Source organism: Rattus rattus, chromosome 17 (assembly GCF_011064425.1).
Source record: "Rattus rattus isolate New Zealand chromosome 17, Rrattus_CSIRO_v1, whole genome shotgun sequence".
Taxonomy (NCBI): Eukaryota; Metazoa; Chordata; class Mammalia; order Rodentia; family Muridae; genus Rattus; species Rattus rattus.
In genome coordinates, this window is record NC_046170.1 from 36679003 (window position 1) to 36697671 (window position 18669).

The following is an 18669-nucleotide window of genomic DNA, read 5'->3' on the forward strand; positions in this document are numbered from 1 at the left end:
GTGCAGTGCATTTGCCGAAAAAGACAGAAAGGAAGTACCTGAACTGCTTCCTGTCCTGCTCTGTGGCCACAGGAAACACCTTGTCCAGGACACAGTCTCCAACATCGATGGACAGCCACGAGTTGCAGAGGAAATACCATTTCTGGTCCACCACAGGATCATAGACCAGCACCCGACTCACATACCTGGAGAAGGGAGATACAGCTCTGAGGGTAAGAGGTGGGGGGTAGGACTCCCTGGGACGGCACAGAGGTAAGACCTTCAGAAAGTGAACCCCCAAACAGGCACACGTGGAAAAGTGCATAATGCTCTTCCCTTGGTGTATGGGTGACATTTGGCCTCTTGTGAGGAGAGAGGTCAGCAGAGAGAACCAGCTTAGCTTTGAAGGCAGCTGCTTGTTCTGAGAGAGGTAGCCAGATGCTGGGAGATACATTTGAAAACTCTGGACCCCTACTGGGTACACCTAGCCATAAGCAAAAGAAGCCAGGGAAAAAGTGGGTGCTCCAGAGCTGGAGAGATGGCTCAGCGATCAAGAGCACCGAGTGCTCTTGCAGAGGTCCTGAGTTCAATTCCCAGCAACCACATGGTGGCTCACAACCATCTGTAATGGGATCTGATGCCCTCTTCTGGTGTGTCTGAAGACGGTGACAGTGTACTCACATCCATGAAATAAATAAATCTTTTTTTTTTTTTTAAAGTGTGCGCCAGCAAGCTTCTTCAAAGCCTCGGAAGAGAGAGATCTTGCTTGTCTTAGGAGGTGTGGGCTAATAGCAGCTTTCGTGTCACTGTCTAGCCAGTAGGAAGATGGCAGAGCTGCTCTTCCCTGGATGCTGAACTCCAGTTGTCACTGCGCTGTACACGTGCCACTCATTTCCGTGAGCACAGCTCCATCAGGGATGCAAAGGCCATCTACGTCCAGGCCTTGGCCCTCCTGGGTGACCGACATGCAGTGACGAGGGACCTGGACATTGTGGTCCAACATGGGACAGCTTCAGAGATCCACAAGGGTGGGCCAGGCTGTCACTGGGTTGCACCACTGTTTGGTACTTCCTTCTGCCTTTCCCAGGCCGGGGTTCCCTCTCCACTGGCTGATACAGGGGCTCCTTCAACAGACACCTAACAGGTTCACTTGCCTCTCAGTCTGCTTCTGGGGAATGCAGTGAGTTTAAGACAGCAGTAAACTGGGTGTGGTAGCTCATACCTCTGACCCCAGCTCTCGTAGGCCGAGACAAGAGACTGCCAGAAGCTCAAGGCTAGCCTAAGCTACAGAGTGAGAACATCTGTTAAAACAGCTAAAACCTAAGCACTATATGTTCTGTCTGTCTCTTTATCTCTTTCTCTCTGACCTTTGTTTTTGTTTTTGTTTTTGAGATAGGGCTTGTCTTAAATTGTCTGTCAATACAAGGAGGACCTTAAGCTTCAACCTCCTGCCTCTCAAGTGTCTTTTTATTTATTTTTTTATTTTTTTATATTTTGTTTCTGAAATAAGAGTCTCTCTATGTAGCCCAGGCTACCCTGGAACTCACTATGTAGACCCTGAACTCACAGAAGTCCACCTGCCTCTGCCTCCCAGGTGTTGAGATTAAAGACGTGTCCCACCACACCTGGCATGACCAGCATTTTTGGGATAAAGTCTCATGCTCCAGCCCAGGCTATTATTCTCACTATGTACCCCAGGCTATCCCAGAACATGTTTTTTTTTTTTTTTAAGGCTCTGCATGCTGATACCTGGGCATACTGACACTACTTGTCTGATCCACTGGTTTTGATCTCAGGAAGCATGGACAGGACCTTACTCTGAACGTGAAGCTGTGTGTGATCTTGGACAAGTCTCGAGTTGGCGCTGCAGAAAAGCCAGGGGCAGGCCGAGTGTGGAGCACCAGGGCTGGACTTCGGCCTGCCTCCCTTCTTGTCTGGTTTGCAGGGACCATGAGCCAGGGGCCTCTTTGACCCTGCTTGCCTCATTTGTGCCATGCAGAGCTATTCTACGAGCTCGTAGAGGTGTGCGGAAGCCAGGAAAGGAGGCGCTGACTCAGGCACTGAGGCCAGACTGGACACTGACGGTCCTACTTGTTTGCCATCCCCAAGCTCACCATGACGGCCGGTCCCCAGAGTTGTCATGCCACAGCCTGAGGCTCTGCAGTTCTCCCAGGGGGAACAGAGTGGAAAGCAGGAAGACATCGACCCCTCCTCGCTCAAACACTGCAGCATCAGAGTCTGACAGGTGGTGGGGCTCACTCTCTCCATCTGAGCCGTACAGGGTGAGAGTCACCTAGAATCCAGACACCAGGAGCCTGGGCTGTAACTCAGTAGGTGCAGCCTCTGCCCAGGCTTCAGAAGTGCTGCGCTCGATGCCAGCACTGCATGAAACTAGGCATAAGACACAAGCACAGACATTCACACTCACATACACACACACACATGCACATTCACATATACTTATACTCACTCTCACACGCATACACAGACACATACATCCATACACACGCACACGCACACTCACATACATACACATGCACACTCACATACACTTACACTCACTCTCACACACTCATACACATACACATACATTCATACACACGCACACTCACATACACACACACATGCACGCTCACATACACTTATACTCACTCTCACACACTCATACACATACACGTACATCCATACAACACACTCATATTCACACACAAACACACACTCACACACACACTTACACACACTCATTACTCACACATAAACACACACTCATACTCACACACATTCATACACTCCCACTGATACACATTCACACACATCCTAACACACACACACACACACACACACACTCACACACACAAGAATATTCTTTCCTCTAAAATACAAAATGGAAGGAGGGCACCAGCCACATAAAACCATGGAGTCAAATACACTCCAAAGTGACAGCCACCTCTGCATCAGGGCAGACACACCCGCCGAGCACAGGTACCTTTGAAGATGTGGCTGCCCCTCGTCGATGTCCGGTGTAGACTGTCACCAGGTAGTGGTACTGAGCAAAGGGATCATTATCCTCCAGAACTATGACTTTTGCCTGGACAGAAGGACAGAGTTAGCGGGGACCCTACTCAGTGAGCTCACCCACCACCCAGCAGCTAAGGATGAGTTGGTCACCCATGACAACTAACATACAAGAGCAAAACTGCGTTCATTATAATCCGATCCAGTGAGAACTGTCCTTTAGGAAAGCAGGTCTCCAAGAAAAATGCCAGCAAAAGTAAGGAAGCATCAAGCGTTTTCGTTATAGACAGTGAACTGTGGGGTCACGTTGGAAATGGGCATTAAACTGAGAATGTTCGGTGTCAGGTATGGTGAGCCAACTGTTTATCCAGTCAGATCCGTTCCCCAGGAAATTCAGAAGGGATGAGATGTTTGGATGTTTTAGCGAAAGCGTCAAGTGACTTGACTTAGCTGGGGGCTGCGGTGACCTCTGGGTCACGCTGCCCTGCTCTCCCTCCCTTGAAAGTTTTACATCAGCTTCTGAGGCACTGCTTTCAAGGATGCGGAGTCATCTCTGTCACAGACATACTCCTTGGGGGCAGCTGAGAGTCCATGACCCATCTGTGAACTCTCTGGGTGTGACCAAGACCTGTGCATCTCATCCCAGCTCGGGCAGATCTCTTCCAGGACTGGAGAGCTGTCAATGCCGTCTAAACATCCTGCCAGGTCCCCAGGGGCTCACCCTAAAAGTTCCTCTTAGAGCACACCCACAGCCTTAACTCCATTTTAGAGCCTGCCTTCCAGGAACCAGCCTGTAGCATTTAAGGCATATTACATAAATCATATGTATTATATATAATGGGGTGTTTCTTTTTCGAGACAAGGTCTCACTATGTAGGCTTGGCTGGCTTGCAGTTCTCTATGTAGACCAGCCTGACCTTGAACTCATAGAAATCCATACATCTCAGCCTCCTGAGTGCTGAGATTAAGTGTGTGTGTGTGTGTGTGTGTGTGTGTGTGTGTGTGACATTGTACACCTGGCCATGGTATCCAAAGAGGCCAGAATAGTGCATTAGATCCCCTGGAACTGGGGTTATAAGTGACTGTGAGCTTCCTGACGTGGGTTCTAGGAATGGACTTTGAGCTTGGTCCGTGCGTAACATCAGTGTGTGGCATTTTGTTATTGGTTTTATCTGTTTATGTGTTTTGTGTGCATGTGTGTAGGAATGTGCATGCACGTGAATCCTCTGGAACTAGAATTAATGGATTTAGGGATGGCTGTGAGTCACCACGTGGGTGCTCAGACTGAACCCAGGTCCTCTGCAAGAGCAACAAGTGCTCTTAATCACGGGACCATCTCTCAAGCTCCGTTTTTGGGGTTTTGTCTTTGTCTTTAATTTTTTAGACGAGGTCTCATTATGTATCCCTGGCCGGTCCAAAACACACTGTGTAGACCAGACTTGCCTTCAACTCAGAGATCCTCCTGCCTCTGCCTCCAGATGCTGGGAATAAAGCTTTGCTCCACTATCCCAGGCCCAGCAGTGTGTGCTCTTAACTGCCGAGCTATCCCTCCAGCCCCAACCCGAGCCATTTAGATATCAAAGTTCCGTCTCAGGGAAGAGTCAAAGACGGCAGTGGGAATGCTGAATGGCCCCTTATGACATTTAATTCTGTGATATTATCCTTACTGATGGATGGGGGGAGGAGGGAGTGACAGACAGCCTCGAGCTCTCCCACACCGAGTCCTCACACTCACTCACACGTTCCCTAAGTCATTCACGAACATACATGGGGTGGTGCCTGCACGTGGTGAATATTTAGTTGGTGACTGACAGCAAAGCTCCCTGATGATTTGATGAAAAGGGATGTTCTGTAAATGCATAGGCTGAGGGGCCAACTCGACAAAAATGACCCCAGGGGTTAAGGTCTAGACTACCTCAATTGGTCTCTCCACAGACCCCTAGCCTCTGGCCTCTTCAGCCCCTGCTCCTCCCGTCTCAGGAACCCAGCACCTCACCTTGGCCTGATCCTGTATGTCTTTTCTCCTGGCCCAGATCACTACCAGCGCGTAGACCATGCAGAGGCAGCCCACTGTGGTAACCACCACGGGGTTGTCCTCAAAGGTAGCGAAGAGCTCAGCAGTCTGGCGGACGTCGATGGCATTGGGCAGCACCAGGAACGTGCTTCCGAAGAAGGTGAGGTGGTTGCAAAGGCAGTGTGTCTGGGAGGTGGTGGTTTGTGGGCCCACCTGCGAACCCGGAAGAGACCGTGTTTGGGAAATGCATTTGCTTCAGCCCAGTGAAGAAAAACGCTGAACACCTCAGTGTGGGCACCACACAGCCTACCTTTCGGATCCATGGATTTAGCCAACCTCTGGTCAAAATTATGTTTAGGGCTGGAGGTGTAACTTGGTTGATAGAGAGCTTGCCTAGAGTGCATGAAGCCCTGGGTTGGATCAACATCGCATAAAATGGATGTGGTGATGCTCATCTATAATCCCAGAATCAGAAGGTAGGAGGGTCAGGCGTTTAACGTCACCCCCTGGTACATATTCAAGGCTAACCTGGGCTACACAAGACTCTGGCGGACTGGCTATCTAGGCCAGAGGCATCAAATCCGCCTGGAGCTGGAGTTACAAGTGCTTGTGAGCTGTTGATGTGCATGCTCGGAACGGAGCCTGGCTTCTCTGTGAAAGCAGCGAGGGTGGAGTCCACAGTCCCAGAACCCAAATGGATTGAGAAAGGTGGACCTGCTCACACGCCAGTAAATCCAGCCTCAGAAGGGAGAGACAAGATCCCTAGGGAAAGCCTGAGCCTAGCCACGTCAGCAAGCTGTGGGTGTGGCTGAGACAGCCTGACTCGCTGAATGAGGAAGAAAATGGAGGATGATTCCTAGCATCAGCTTCTGGCCTACATATACATGGGTGCACACGTGTGTGCATGCACCCACATTCAAAAATGCATGTATACACACAACGAAAAATGAAAATTCACTTTCAGAGAGCAGTATTTACTTTCATTGTGCTATCAAACCCTAACCTCCCCAGTAATGCTTTCTTTCTTCATTTTCTTTCTTTCCTTCTTTCTTTCTTTCTTTCTTTCTTTCTTTCTTTCTTTCTTTCTTTCTTTATCTTCCTTCCTTTCTTTTTCTTTTTTCCCTTTCTTTCTTATCTTCCTTCCTTTCTTTTTCTTTCTTTCTTCCCTTTCTTTCTTTCTTCCTTTCTTCCTTTCTTTCTTTCTTCCCTTTCTTCCCTGTCTTTCTTCCCTGTCTGTCTATCTGTCTTTCTTTCTCTCTTTCTTTCTTTCTTTCTTTCTTTCTTTCTTTCTTTCTTTCTTTCTTTCTTCCCTTCCCTCCTTCCTTTCTCTCTTTCTTCCTTCCTTTCTCTCTTTCTTTCTTTCTTTCTTTCTTTCTTTCTTTCTCCTTTCTTCGCTTTCTTTCTTTTCTTTCTTTTCAATTTTTTTTTTTTGTTTAATCTGCTTGCCAAGCACTAGGATCAAAGGTGCACACTACCATGCTGGGCTTCTGACACAGGGTCTTTCATTGTCCTGGAGCTCACCATGGAGGCTAAACAGTTTGGTCAGAGAGCCCCAGGGAGCCGCTTGACTCTCTCTGCCTCTCCACAAGTGATGCCTGGCACTTTCACATATAACCCAGGACCCGTGCTTACAATGCAAGCACTTTTCAATCGGCCCACCGCTCCAACCCCAGGGGCCTATTTTAAATGGCATCACAAACATCAGAGAGTTCACTTTTGTACTGAGAGTCTTAGGTTAGGCGGAGTGAATCCTGTGCCTTCTCCCTGCCACCACCCTGATCCTGTCCCTGGCTTCCATCTTATAGACAGAGATGCCCTTTACAACAGAGGATTTAACACAATGAGTCCCTTTAGGATGGCTGTGAGTCACCACGTGGGTGCTCAGACTGAACCCAGGTCCTCTGCAAGAGCAACAAGTGCTCTTAATCATGGAACCATCTCTCAAGCCCCACTTTTGGGGTTTTGCTTTGTCGTTAATTTTTTAGACGAGGTCTCATTATGTATCCCTGGCCAGCCCAAAACATACTGTGTAGACCAGACTTGCCTTCAACTCAGAGATCCTCCTGCCTCTGCCTCCAGATGCTGGGGATAGAGCTTTGCTCCACTATCCCAGGCCCAGCCGTGTGTGCTCTTAACTGCCAAGCTATCACTCCAGCCCCACCCTGAGCTATTTAGATATCAAAGTTCCCTCTCAGGGAAGAATCAAAGACAGCAGTGGGAGCCTGCTCTGTATGTTAGGCATTGTGCAAAGTCGCTTGCACCCCTGAGCCCCACTCAGCTTGACTCAGTTTTAGGATGTTAAAGCTCAGAGAGGTGGGGCAACTTGCCCAAGTTCATTCAGCGAGTATAGACTAAACTCAACTCTATTTGATGGTAGACTGAACCCTAGGGTGCAGGGGCATCCCACGTTAGCCATATAAGGTAGCTTTGGGGAGTGGGTACTCTGGGAAGTCACTTCCTGCCTAGGCCTGTTCCTGAGGTGCAAAGGCTGGTGCCCAGAGTGTGGGCACCTTCTATCTCAGGAACGTCTTTGTGCCATTCCTGTCCCTGAATCTTGAGTGTGGCAGCCAGAAGCCAGGGTGGAGATTGACCAGGAAGCTTTTCCTACAGCTGGTACAGCCCAGATGGGGCTCACCCTTAGCGTCCTCCTTCCATAGCTATAGGATGACACGGCTGTTGGTCTGTGTCCTCAGCGAGGCTTCTAATCTGATGGTTTTCTCACCAATCTACCCCCACCGCCGGGTAGATTGACAGGGTGAACAGTTGATCCGTAAAGGAAAGATAGTGCCACACTCATAGATGCAGAGAGGAAGAGGGATAAACTTGGATTCTCCATGGAGGCAGCTGGTCTCGGTAGGGCCTGGGATGGTAGGGAAGTCCAACAGTGGGTAACAGGAGGCAGTGGGAAGGGCTCCCAGGAGAGGATTGTGGAGTAGGAGGTCAGAAGGTGTGGGGGGGGAGGGGGAGGACTACTGGAGCTTTCTAGATAGAAATAAGGAGAGGTGCAGCCTATGTGACTCAAGATTGGGACAATATGGTCCTATCTAGAGAGTACTCTGATGGCCTCAAAGCCAAAGTCTCCCTGCAGGACACTATCCCATGGGCCTCAACCCTGTGATGCAGAGTGGATAAAAATCCGATCACAATAAGGCCATCCTGAACCTTGACAGTTGGGGAAGCTGTGTCGTCCGTCGTCACGGTGCTGATTGGCCAAGGGCAGACCTGGCTCTGAGGCAGCTCTCCTGGGGCCATCTGAAGCACTGATGAGCTAATGCTGGGAAAGGTGAACTCAGGACACAGCTGAGGTCATCTTCTGGGAAGTGGCACCCTGGCCTGCCATGCCTGCCCCCCCCCCACACACACACAATGGGGAACCTTCTGAATCCTGTCTGTTCATACTCAGGGATCCCGAACTTCTGGCTCCTGAGATGGGCTCAGGAAAGAGGTTGGGGACCACACTGCCAAGCAGGGTGAAGCAGGGAGCGTGCACCAGAGTTTATAGCAGGAAATCTGACCTAGTCAGAGCCATGACGTTTTCTCAAGGAAAATGGGCTTAGCTGAGGGAAAGGAGGGTGTTCCTGAGCACAGGAATGGCGTAGGCAGAGCCCCTTGGAGAAGCAGAGACGAGAGACACTGTACCAGAGGCACAGAGGACCCTACAAGAGTAGACACACCCACCAAGCCTCCCCAGCCTGTTCTTTGTGCCCTTACCCGGCACCCAGAGCTGTCCCAGGTCCCCTGGGCTTCATCCCAGAAGACACAATGTGCCAGGAAGGTGGTAATGCCAACTGTGAGGTTCCTGCCAGAGGTAGACTCCAGATCATCCTTGGGGACCACCCTCAAATAGTAGATTCCTTCTCCAAAGGGCAAGTCCTCTGGGTATAGGATCCATGTGGGAAGATCACCTGCAGGAAACAAGGCTCTGGTGTCATTGACACTTGGGGACACCAAGATGATATGGCAGGGATGTAGGTACAGAGGCCGCCCCACTACCCCAGGAGTAGCCTTGCTCAGTGTGCAGGGGCACGTCAGGATATGAAGGGCTCGCGTCCTTACCAGCTATGTGGTATCAGGCTGGTTTCTGAGTGTCTATCCTCTTTTGTTTGATTTGTACTTTTGAAGCAGAATCTTATATGGACCAGGCTGGCCTCAAACTTGCTCTGTAGCTAAGGTTGGCTCTACTGGCCCTACTGGTCCTCCTGCCTTAGTCTCCCGAGTGCTGGGATTGCTCTGCACCTGGCTAGACCCTGTCTGCTCATATCTGGGACATGCAGATCTCTGCAGCTGGCCTTGGAAAGTTATTTATAGTCTCACCTGCATCTCCTGGCATGTAATAAATGCTTATCTAATGGGGGGCAAATAACACCGATAACATCAGCCCATGAAGGCTGCTGAAGGTGGGCAGTTTGGTCTTTGTTTTTTCATTAAATAATTGGGTATGTGTGTGTGTGTGTGTGTGCATGTGTGTGCGTGCCTCTGTATGTGCGTATATGTGTGTGCGTGCCTGTGTGGCATATGTGTGGTGTGCCTGTGTATGCATGTGCGCGTGTGTGTTTGTGGTGTGTGTGCCTCTCTCTCTCTCTCTCTGTGTGTGTGTGTGTGTGTGTGTGTGTGGTATGTGTGTGTGTCTGTGTGTGTGCATGTGTGTGCATATGTGGAGACAGAAGGCAGACCCTGGACGCCTCCCTCAATGCTTTTCCACCTTATTTCATGCTTTAAAAAGATTTATTCTTAATATTTTAATTATGTGCACTTGGTATGTGAATGCAGGTATGTGTGGGTGCCCACAGAGGCCAGAGGCACGGATCCTCCTTTAGCTGGAGTTACAAGGGGGATTGTGAGCTACCCAGCATGAAGGATGGGAAGCAAGTGCACTGTGTCCTCTTAACTGCCGAGCCATCTTTCCAGCTCTGGTTTTTTGGTTGGTTGGTTTTCTGTTTTTCATTTTTGAGACAAGTTCTTACCCTAAAACCTGCAACCTCACAGACTCGGCTAGGCTAGCTGCCAGTAAACCCCAGAACGCTCTTGCCTCTGATTCTTCGCCGCCCAGGATTGGGACCACAGGCATGGGCTGTTCATGTGGTTTCTGAGGAAGGAACTCTGGTCCTCATACTTGAACGACTGAGCCACCTCCCCAGCCTTGTTCTTTGGTTTTTCTTTGACACCTTAGTTTGAAGCTGGACATGCCTGGGAAGCCGCTCAAGAAAATAGCGCAGGAGGCTACCTGCGTCGGCCACAGCAGGCAGGCGTGTTTGGGCGTCATAGCCGGTCTCATTGGGATGGTAGCCATAGCCCAGGCTGAGTGTGAGTGCGACTCCAGGTCCCCAGTGCAGCTGGATCCCGAGAGCTGCATCCCCTGCTGTCACATTCACTGACAGAGCGTCACCGGTGGCCAAGCTCAGTGTCTTTGGCTTGATGCGTGTTGAAATCCGGGTCAGCAAGATCTGTTTTCGGAGACAAAGAATTCCAGCCAGGCAGCAGGTGGGCAGGGAAAGTGGCGTACGTCCAAAGCCCCGAGGTGTCGGTGTGGAAGAGCTGATGTGGACAGGAAGATCTCGACTTGGTGGGGAGTGAGGTGTCTTTCCACCCTCCTGCGGTCCTAGGTTTCTGGCCCATTTCTCCCCTCACCCCAACCTCTCCCTGTGCCATTAACAACAGTCAATGTCCCCCCTTAACCCTTCACCCCGCCTGCTTCCCTCTGAGGCCCCCTGTGACTCCACCAGGCCCCTTGATAATCTAGACTCCAGGTCCTTAACTGCACCTCCCTGCTGAGTCACTGGTGGCACATTCACAAGTGCCACAGGCGACTGTGGGGACATCCCTACAAACAGTCATTGAGGGGAAATGGCAGATGACTAGAAACAAGTCAGAGGCTCTTAAAAGAGTCTTAAGTGCCATCGCACACGGTATGTAGGCATCTGTACTTGACTTTAGAGGGAATCTAACGGCGTTTGGGGGACTGCATCATGAACCCTGGAAATGAACATTTGGTCTGTGCGATGATTAGAGTTCCACACAACCGAGTTATGCCCCCAGGGGAACTTGTCACATAGCAAAGATGCACGAATGGCCAGATATGCACATTTTGAGTTGAATACAATGTTTCGTTAGTGTGAGGGAGACACTGAGCAGTTTCTCTCTCTCTAACCATTGTTCTCAGAACTGGCCCATCTGATCCCAAAGCAAGCTGAAGAGAAGGCCGAGTGCCACCCGACTGCTGCTGACAGCGCAGTGCCTACCTCGATGTTCTGTGACAGGTTCTTCACTGGGATGGGACGGCCACTGGAGCTGGTCAGCCGAAGTCCACCGACAGTTCCGCTGACATCAAATTGGCTTCGGGAAGGGAAGGGGTTCTGTGAGAAACTCATCATCTGAAAGCCAAGAGCGAGAAGCACTGATGAGGGTCGGGGGTGTGCCAACAGGCCCCTGGGTGAACAATTAGATCTGAGACTGGTAGCTGGCCCGTGCTCTATGGGGCAGATGCAGGGCCCTGCCTTTAAGAAGGTGCTTTCCAGAGATGCGGTCTCAAAGGGCTGGCTCCAGGAATCATCGAGGCTTACTCCCCCCAGAGTTGATATAATCAGATCTCCACATTTTCAGTTTTATGTCTGTGGACTTAACTAAATGTGAACTGAAAACATTTGAAAAAAAGTGTGTTTGTGCTGATGGGTACTGATTTTTTTTTTCTTGCCATTCTCCTAAGTAACATATTAGCATTACCTACTTACCTAGCATTTATATTGTATCAAGACCGTTACAAGCAATCCAGACTTGATTTAAAGCATATGCAGAGTACAGCTGAGCATGGTGGCAGTGCCTTTAACCCCAGCCCCCCAGAAGGCAGAAATAGGCAGAGTTCATAGGCAGAACTCTGTGAGTTCAAGACCAGTTTGGTTTACATAGTGAATTCTGGGCCAGCCAAGACTACATCGCAAGTCCTTTCTTCCTTCCCCATCTACTCTGTGCACATATGTCTCTGTGTGTATATGTATGTGTATATATGCATATGTGAAACTGGGCATAGGTTTTATGAGGCCACTATACCGTATTCTATAAAGGACTGAGCGGTCACAGATTTGAAACTCATGTTCATAGGCATCCTAAAGCCAACCCCATAGGTAGCAGGGATAGCAAGAGGTGTCGAAGAAAAAGACGTCGGTCTATTTTCTCTAGCATTCAGGGAAATCAGATGTGCCTTAATCCAGGAGGGAAGGGGCCCTGGTCTTTTTAATGTCTTAGTTATAGTCAGAAACCTGGAGAGCTTCACTATCAGCTCATGAAGCCAAGGTGCTGGAGGGCCCTTGTGACCTGCTGGAAATAGAATAACAGACTTGGGTGTCCAGAGCTGTGGTCTGAGTCCCACTTGTGCTCCTGGCTATGTCTCTGGTGAAGATATTGAACCTGACTGTAATGAATGGGGCCACAGCAAATGCAAGGCCCAGCGCTTTGCACATGGTAAAGGCCATCTCCGAGGATGCATTGCTGGATTACCCTTATGTCCACAGGCTCTTGGCTGTCCTCCGTGGGGCAGAGGAAGCTGGCGGCAGGCAGGGTGAAGATCACAGAGTCCGCGGCAGTAGTGTGCACCGAAGAGCCTTGCCAACTCCCTGGCTGTATTCTGAGCACAGGATGAGAATAGGAAGACAAGAAGATGTGTTTGAGGAAGAACCCCCACTGTGTGCTTGGAAGAGGACGGGGTTCCCCTCTATTTTCAGAGATGACTGTATTTGTGTTTCGCAACTTCTGTGCTTCAAATAGAAGCAGCATCAGAAACTGCGGGTGCCCCTGTGTGGATCAGAGGTCCATGAACAAGCTCGTACCAGAATTGCTTAGAACTGACTCTCAGTCCCTGGTATAGGTCAGTACTTAACAGATGGCTGGCTAATCTCTTCTCCAAGCTTCTCTCCCCTACCTGCCTTGATCTTTGATACCATGGGCTTTCAGCCCCACTTTTTCTGGCCTTTGTCCTTGTCCCATCTGATGAGACCAGGGACCTGTTTTCAGAGTTGGATACTGCTTATGGAATCTGCCACGGGGACCCAAGAGAGCCACCACAGTCTGAAGAGACAAGGACCAGGGCTGAGTGAGGAAGCCTCCACTCTGTCTATGGGGCAGGGAGTAGCATTGAGGTGTGTGTTTGATCCCTCTGGGTTGGACATGATCTTCACTGTCTCATATCAGAGTAGCTGTGATCAGTTAATGCCCCTAAGACTGGGCCTGTTAACATTCCACTCTGGAAGGACAAGAAAGCTCACAAGGCTTGTGGGGCCCAGGGAACACACAGGCTCCTCCCACCCATACATAAGCAGGTAATAATTGTTGACAAGTGGGGCTCTTTTCTTCAGTCACGTAACCACCCACCCATATGTTGCCCTATGCCTGTAACTAACGTCAGTAAGTACCAAGGTAGAAGACTTAGGTGGAACTCTTTCTACATTGTGTTGTTTTCCTCTATATATGGGTGATTAAAATAGCCATCAGGCTACCCATGGTAGCTCTTGGGCCTATACAACCCAGCACTGAGGCAGGGGAAGAGTGATTACTGCAATTCTGAGACCAGCCAGGTCTCTATAAATAATCCCAGGGCAGTCACGGCTACTCAGTAAGACCTGCTCTCAACAAATAAATACGTAACTACGGCAGAGTAACTTCCCTGGGAAACACACACAACAGAAAGTATCTTGAAGCTCCAGTCAGCGCTCACTGACACAAACCTTCCTGGGAAAGCTCAGACAAGTGTATCTGGGATTGCCACAGGCTCTCTATAATAACAGGCTAGCCAGGGCTACCCATGACAACATGAGAATCATGTGTGTGAGGAGGTGGTCCCCCTCTTTAACCCCCTTAACTGCACAGCTCAGGTGATTCTAACACTGCCTTTATCCCTCCATAGTTCTCTTTCTGTCCCGTACAAACACCTACCATGGTGGAAAGACTCCATTACACCCATGTACCAGACCCAGGTCCCAGAACTTCTCCAGCCCTGAGACTGGCCTCTGGGCCCTGCCTTGGGTAGCTCGGGATGTGGGTTAGGGCATCAGCTTTCTTGGGCATGCATAATGGAGCTCAGTACCTGTCTGTGTACACAGAGACGGAGGAGGTGGCCAAGATGGCGGGAAGGCCTCCTGGCAATGTCCCCAGCAGGAGGGCACTCTGCAAATGGTCTACCACCTGAAGCAGCTGGGCCACAATGTGAGCCTGGAAAGGAAGCAGAACTCCACTGGGGACTGTCATCATGGTCCCCTTGGCTGCTGTCCCCAGGTTAGTGTGGGACACTTAGCAGGGACTAGGAGGTGATAGACAAAGACAGCCATGCGGGTCATAGGCAAAGCAGGCGTCTACAAGAAGTCCAGAAGCCGACTCTTGCGGGCTCTTCCACCCTCACAGCAGCTCCACAAATCAAGCCCTTCCCCTCTCCTTGGTGGAAGAGGAGAAAATAGAGAAAGGAGGTGACTTAGGAAAGTCACTTATTGGTGAGATGAACCGAGGCCCTCAGAAAATCTGGCTTCAGGATCCATATGAAGAGCCAGTGTGCTGTGTGACTGCGCTGTGTGGCTGTGCTGTGTGGCTGTGCTGTGGGTTCATAGGCGTGGCCGAGGTCTTGCTCCAGCAGAGGTAAGAGCCATAGGCAAGATTCAGCTCCCTGCCCCATCCAAACCCCCAAATCAGACATTAGAGGGGAAACATGCTTGGGGTAAGACACTTGCAACTAAACCTGATAACCTGAGTTCCATCCCAGGGACTCATGTGCACACGAACAAAATGTGGACCTCTCATCCCCCATGGTGGAAGGAGAGAATCAATTCCATGGCATGACCTCTGACCTCCTCATGCATGCTGTGGCTTGTGTGGCCCAGAATAAGTCAATGTTTAGAAATGTTTTGACACGTGCTCATGATGACAAACAAGGCTAGGGTAAGGACCTAGCTGAGGACAGAGTAGGGTTGTGTGTGTGTGTGTGTGTGTGTGTGTGTGTGTGTGTGTGTGTGTGTGTAGGTCTCTATGTGTACAGCTGTCTGTGTATTTGTGTCTATGCAGATCCATGACTGCACGCAAGGTGTCATTGCATGTATGTATGTGTCTGAGAATGTACATGCGAGTCAATGTGAGCACCAGCGTGAAAATGTGAGTGTGTATGAGTGAATCTGGGTGTCGAGCTGAGGGCATGTGTTTAAGTATGCATGAGTGCACATGGGCAAGTTGATGTGTTGCTGAAACTACCCATAAGGGCCTATATGTCCCTGCTTTGTTGTATGTGAATGTAAGTCATTGTCTGTGTGTGAGTGCTTGAGGGTACGAAGCACGTGGATTTGGGGGCTTCCAGGGATGTGCATGGGCATTTGGCCATGTGCCTGTGTGGCTGTGCATATGTAGTTGTGAAGCGTATGTATGTGTGGGTGTGCAAGGATGAGCATGGGAGTGTGTGTGTAGTATGTGAATGTATGGACACATATGTAAGACATCTTTGCAGGCTGGAGAGATGGCTCAGCGGTTAAAAGCATTGACTGCTCTTCCAGAGGTCCTGAGTTCAAATCCCACAACCATGTGGTGGCTCACAACCATCTGTAATGGGATCTGATGCCCTCTTCTGGTGTGTCTGAAGACAGCTACAGTGTATTCATATACATAAAATAAAATACATCTTTAAAAAAAAGACATCTTTACATGTGTCTGTCCTTCAGGTGGTGGTGGTGGTGGTGGTAGTGGTGGTGGTGGTGGTGGTTTTGGGTAGGAAAGGTAGCCCATTGGATAGAAGACTGTGGAACGGCTACTGTATTTGGCATTGTGGCTCTGCCATGATGCTATCCTGAGAAACAGTACTCTCAAGACCCTCTAGTGACTCTCGGGTGACACCTGTACCTCATTTCTTTCTCCGAGTGGCCAACTCCTAAAGATACTCCGTGATTTGGTTACAGGAGCCAGGACATTGCCCAAACTTGCCAAGTGGTTCATATAACCCGTCCAGTGGACAGCTGATGGGATGAGGCAGAATCCCTTCCGGTACAGATGAGGAGAGGAGGCTTAGGGCAGTTGGGTGCCTTAGCTTCCAAGAGACAGGTGGGATTCACTAAGTGCAGGACCCCTGTTCCGTGTGCTATCCACACTTGCTTTCTAGAGCCTTCCTTCCTGCCTCCAAGAAGCACTGTAACCTCTACCCCTATTCCCCCGTCTGTAGATTGGCGTGAGGAATCCTAGCGACACTGGCATGAGATGGGTGTGCAGCCCGGACGAGGCCTGCATCTGGTCCAGGGCACCCACCTGGCTGCTGTTGGCCTCTGCAGGCTCATCTGATCCGTGGCTGAGGGAAGCTTTCAGAACATTCCCCACAGCCTCGAACATGGCTCTCGTGGCTTCCTGGCGTCTCTGATCCTTGGGATGAACCTTGGCTGCCAACAGGGCTTCAGTGTTACGCTGCAGAGCCTGGCTGGCCTCCCACTGTGATCACCCAAAGAAGAAAAACCAGACCAGGTGAGCCCCTGCCAGGGATGGGTCATTCAGAGCATAAGTATATTGGAGGGGTGCACGGGACGGCCCGAGCCAGGGAAGAGGAAGACCAGAGCCTGACGAAAGCAGTCTGACTTAAACCTGGCTCGTTTGTCCTTACCAGAGTTGAAGTTCTTCTGGGAGAGTAGCCTGGTGTGCCTCTGAATCTTTCCCAGAGTACTGTGCACAATGTCCTGCACACAGCAGACATTTGGTAATATTTACTGACTAGGGGGATGTGGTATGGATGCAAGGAGGAGGCTGGCTGGAGGACAGATAAACGATAGACATAAGCACGTCAGGTGGACAATAGATGGATGGAGGATCCATGAAATGAGTGGAGGACAAATGGAGAATGGGGGGATTTATAGATGGATGGAAGGATGGATGGATGGATGGATGGATGGGTAGATGAATAGATGGATGATGGATGACGGATGGATGGGTGGGTGGGTGGATGGGTGGATGGATGGATGGAGGATGGGTGGGTGGATGGGTGGATGGATGGATTGGTAGATGATGGATGGATGGGCGGGTAAATGGATGGCAGGTAGTTGGACAAAACACTCATCACAATTTTGTAATTTTATATGTGTTTGTGAAATTATTTGTTTAATGTCTAGGCACCCCGATAGCCTCGAAGTACCATTAAGGCAGGTCCATGTGTGAAGGAGTTCGATACCTGTGCACAGGTAGAATGAGTAAATTAGTGAAAGCACAAGGCACAGAAGGGGGCATGGGAGACGTATGGAGGGGTGTGTGTGCTGGGGTGCATAAAACAGACAGATGTGCAGATGGCGCGGGAACAGGGAGTATCATATCGACAGCATAGGGCCCTGGAATAGTTCCAGCCTTGCTGGCTTCATGCTGGGAGATCTGTGATGACAGCCCCCTGGCAGAACAGCTGGACTGTCCCCCCCCACCGACTTTATGACTTCATTTTTGACCTTGGTCTGCCATAACACTGAGAACATGGTGCTTGACTATGTATGATTCTTCAGGAGGATGATCCTGAAGTCATTGATTTGAAGGTGACCCCAGGGAACATTCTAGAAGAGTGCGGAAGTAAGCATGAGAAGGGTCAAAGGTCAGTGCAGAAGGTGCTATCAAGCCTGTTGATATTTAACCTGGGACTCAGTCCCGCTCAGGACTTACCCACCAAGAATGTCTAGGAGATGAAGTACTCGTGCCCTACCCTCAACCGGTCACTGAGCACTGTGTGAATGTCCTGCCGTGTGAGCAGGTAGGGAAGCTCTGAGGGTCAGGGATACCCCAGGCTAGAAAGGCAGGAGCTGGCAACTGCATGTTAGGTTGACACACAGTGGGTCTGCATGTTAGGTTGACACACAGTGGGTCAGCAGCAATATCTAGACCCACACTTGGGACCCAAGGTGAATAGGATCCAGGTACTCCCGTTGGTGCCCACTAGTGGGCAGTAAACATACAGACCATAAGCCCAGTGTGAGGCACCTGGGCTTGCCATGAACCGCCTTCCCTTGAACCACCCGTGAAGCGCTCTTACGAAGAAGATAGCAAAAGTCGTGTTGCCCCGGGACAGTGCCATAACTGAGGGACTTCTTTGATCTGTCCTCTAATGAGTTGCCACTCCCACACCATGGCATGTGTGCCATAGTCTGGCTCAGCCAGTGGAAATTCTTACCTGGGCCACAGGGGTGAGCTCCTCACTGTGATGAGTCACCTCTCTCAGCGCCTCAGCCAAAGCCTGGACCCTCTGCATGTTCTCAAGGCAGGTGGTGACCGTGAACAGTGATCTCAGCACGAGCTCTCTGACCTTGGCACGGAGGGAGAAAGGCCGGAAGATGAGCCTATTTCAAAGGCACTGGGAAGGCCTCTCCAGAGAATTTGGGGTCCCAGGCATGGCAGTGCTCATCCGGCTCTGTAGACCTCCGTGTATGGCAGAGGGAACAACAGTCAAAGGGAAGCCACATCTGGACCTTTGAGGCCAGTGACCGTGTTGTCCCACAGGAAAAAAGACAAGATGCTTTGGCAGAATCATCCTGAAGATACAGCTCAGTTTAGCACCTTCCAATGGGGAGCTCTTTCGGCAGTTACAGGTGGGAACAGTGTAATCGCGGGGGTCTCCATAAGGGAGAGGCAGGAACAATAGGGAAAGATGAGTTATGTATGCACAGGAGGGAAAGAAGAGGGTTGAAAAA

The 18669-nt window shown here is 50.3% G+C and overlaps 1 protein-coding gene across 1 annotated transcript in view; it reads right to left on the bottom strand.

Annotated features, from left to right (window-relative positions):
- Positions 1 to 18669, bottom strand: part of Pkd1l2 (polycystin 1 like 2) — a 93240-nt gene that overhangs the window by 35308 nt on the left and 39263 nt on the right. Inside the window, exons 19-29 of the mRNA XM_032887540.1 lie at positions 18153 to 18284; positions 16268 to 16444; positions 14082 to 14206; positions 12500 to 12626; positions 11248 to 11379; positions 10233 to 10452; positions 8720 to 8913; positions 4991 to 5221; positions 2966 to 3067; positions 2094 to 2272; positions 39 to 185 (exon numbers count right to left, since the gene is read on the bottom strand). Of these exons, the coding sequence (XP_032743431.1) occupies positions 39 to 185; positions 2094 to 2272; positions 2966 to 3067; positions 4991 to 5221; positions 8720 to 8913; positions 10233 to 10452; positions 11248 to 11379; positions 12500 to 12626; positions 14082 to 14206; positions 16268 to 16444; positions 18153 to 18284 (1766 nt within the window). The remainder of the gene's footprint in view (positions 1 to 38; positions 186 to 2093; positions 2273 to 2965; positions 3068 to 4990; positions 5222 to 8719; positions 8914 to 10232; positions 10453 to 11247; positions 11380 to 12499; positions 12627 to 14081; positions 14207 to 16267; positions 16445 to 18152; positions 18285 to 18669) is intronic.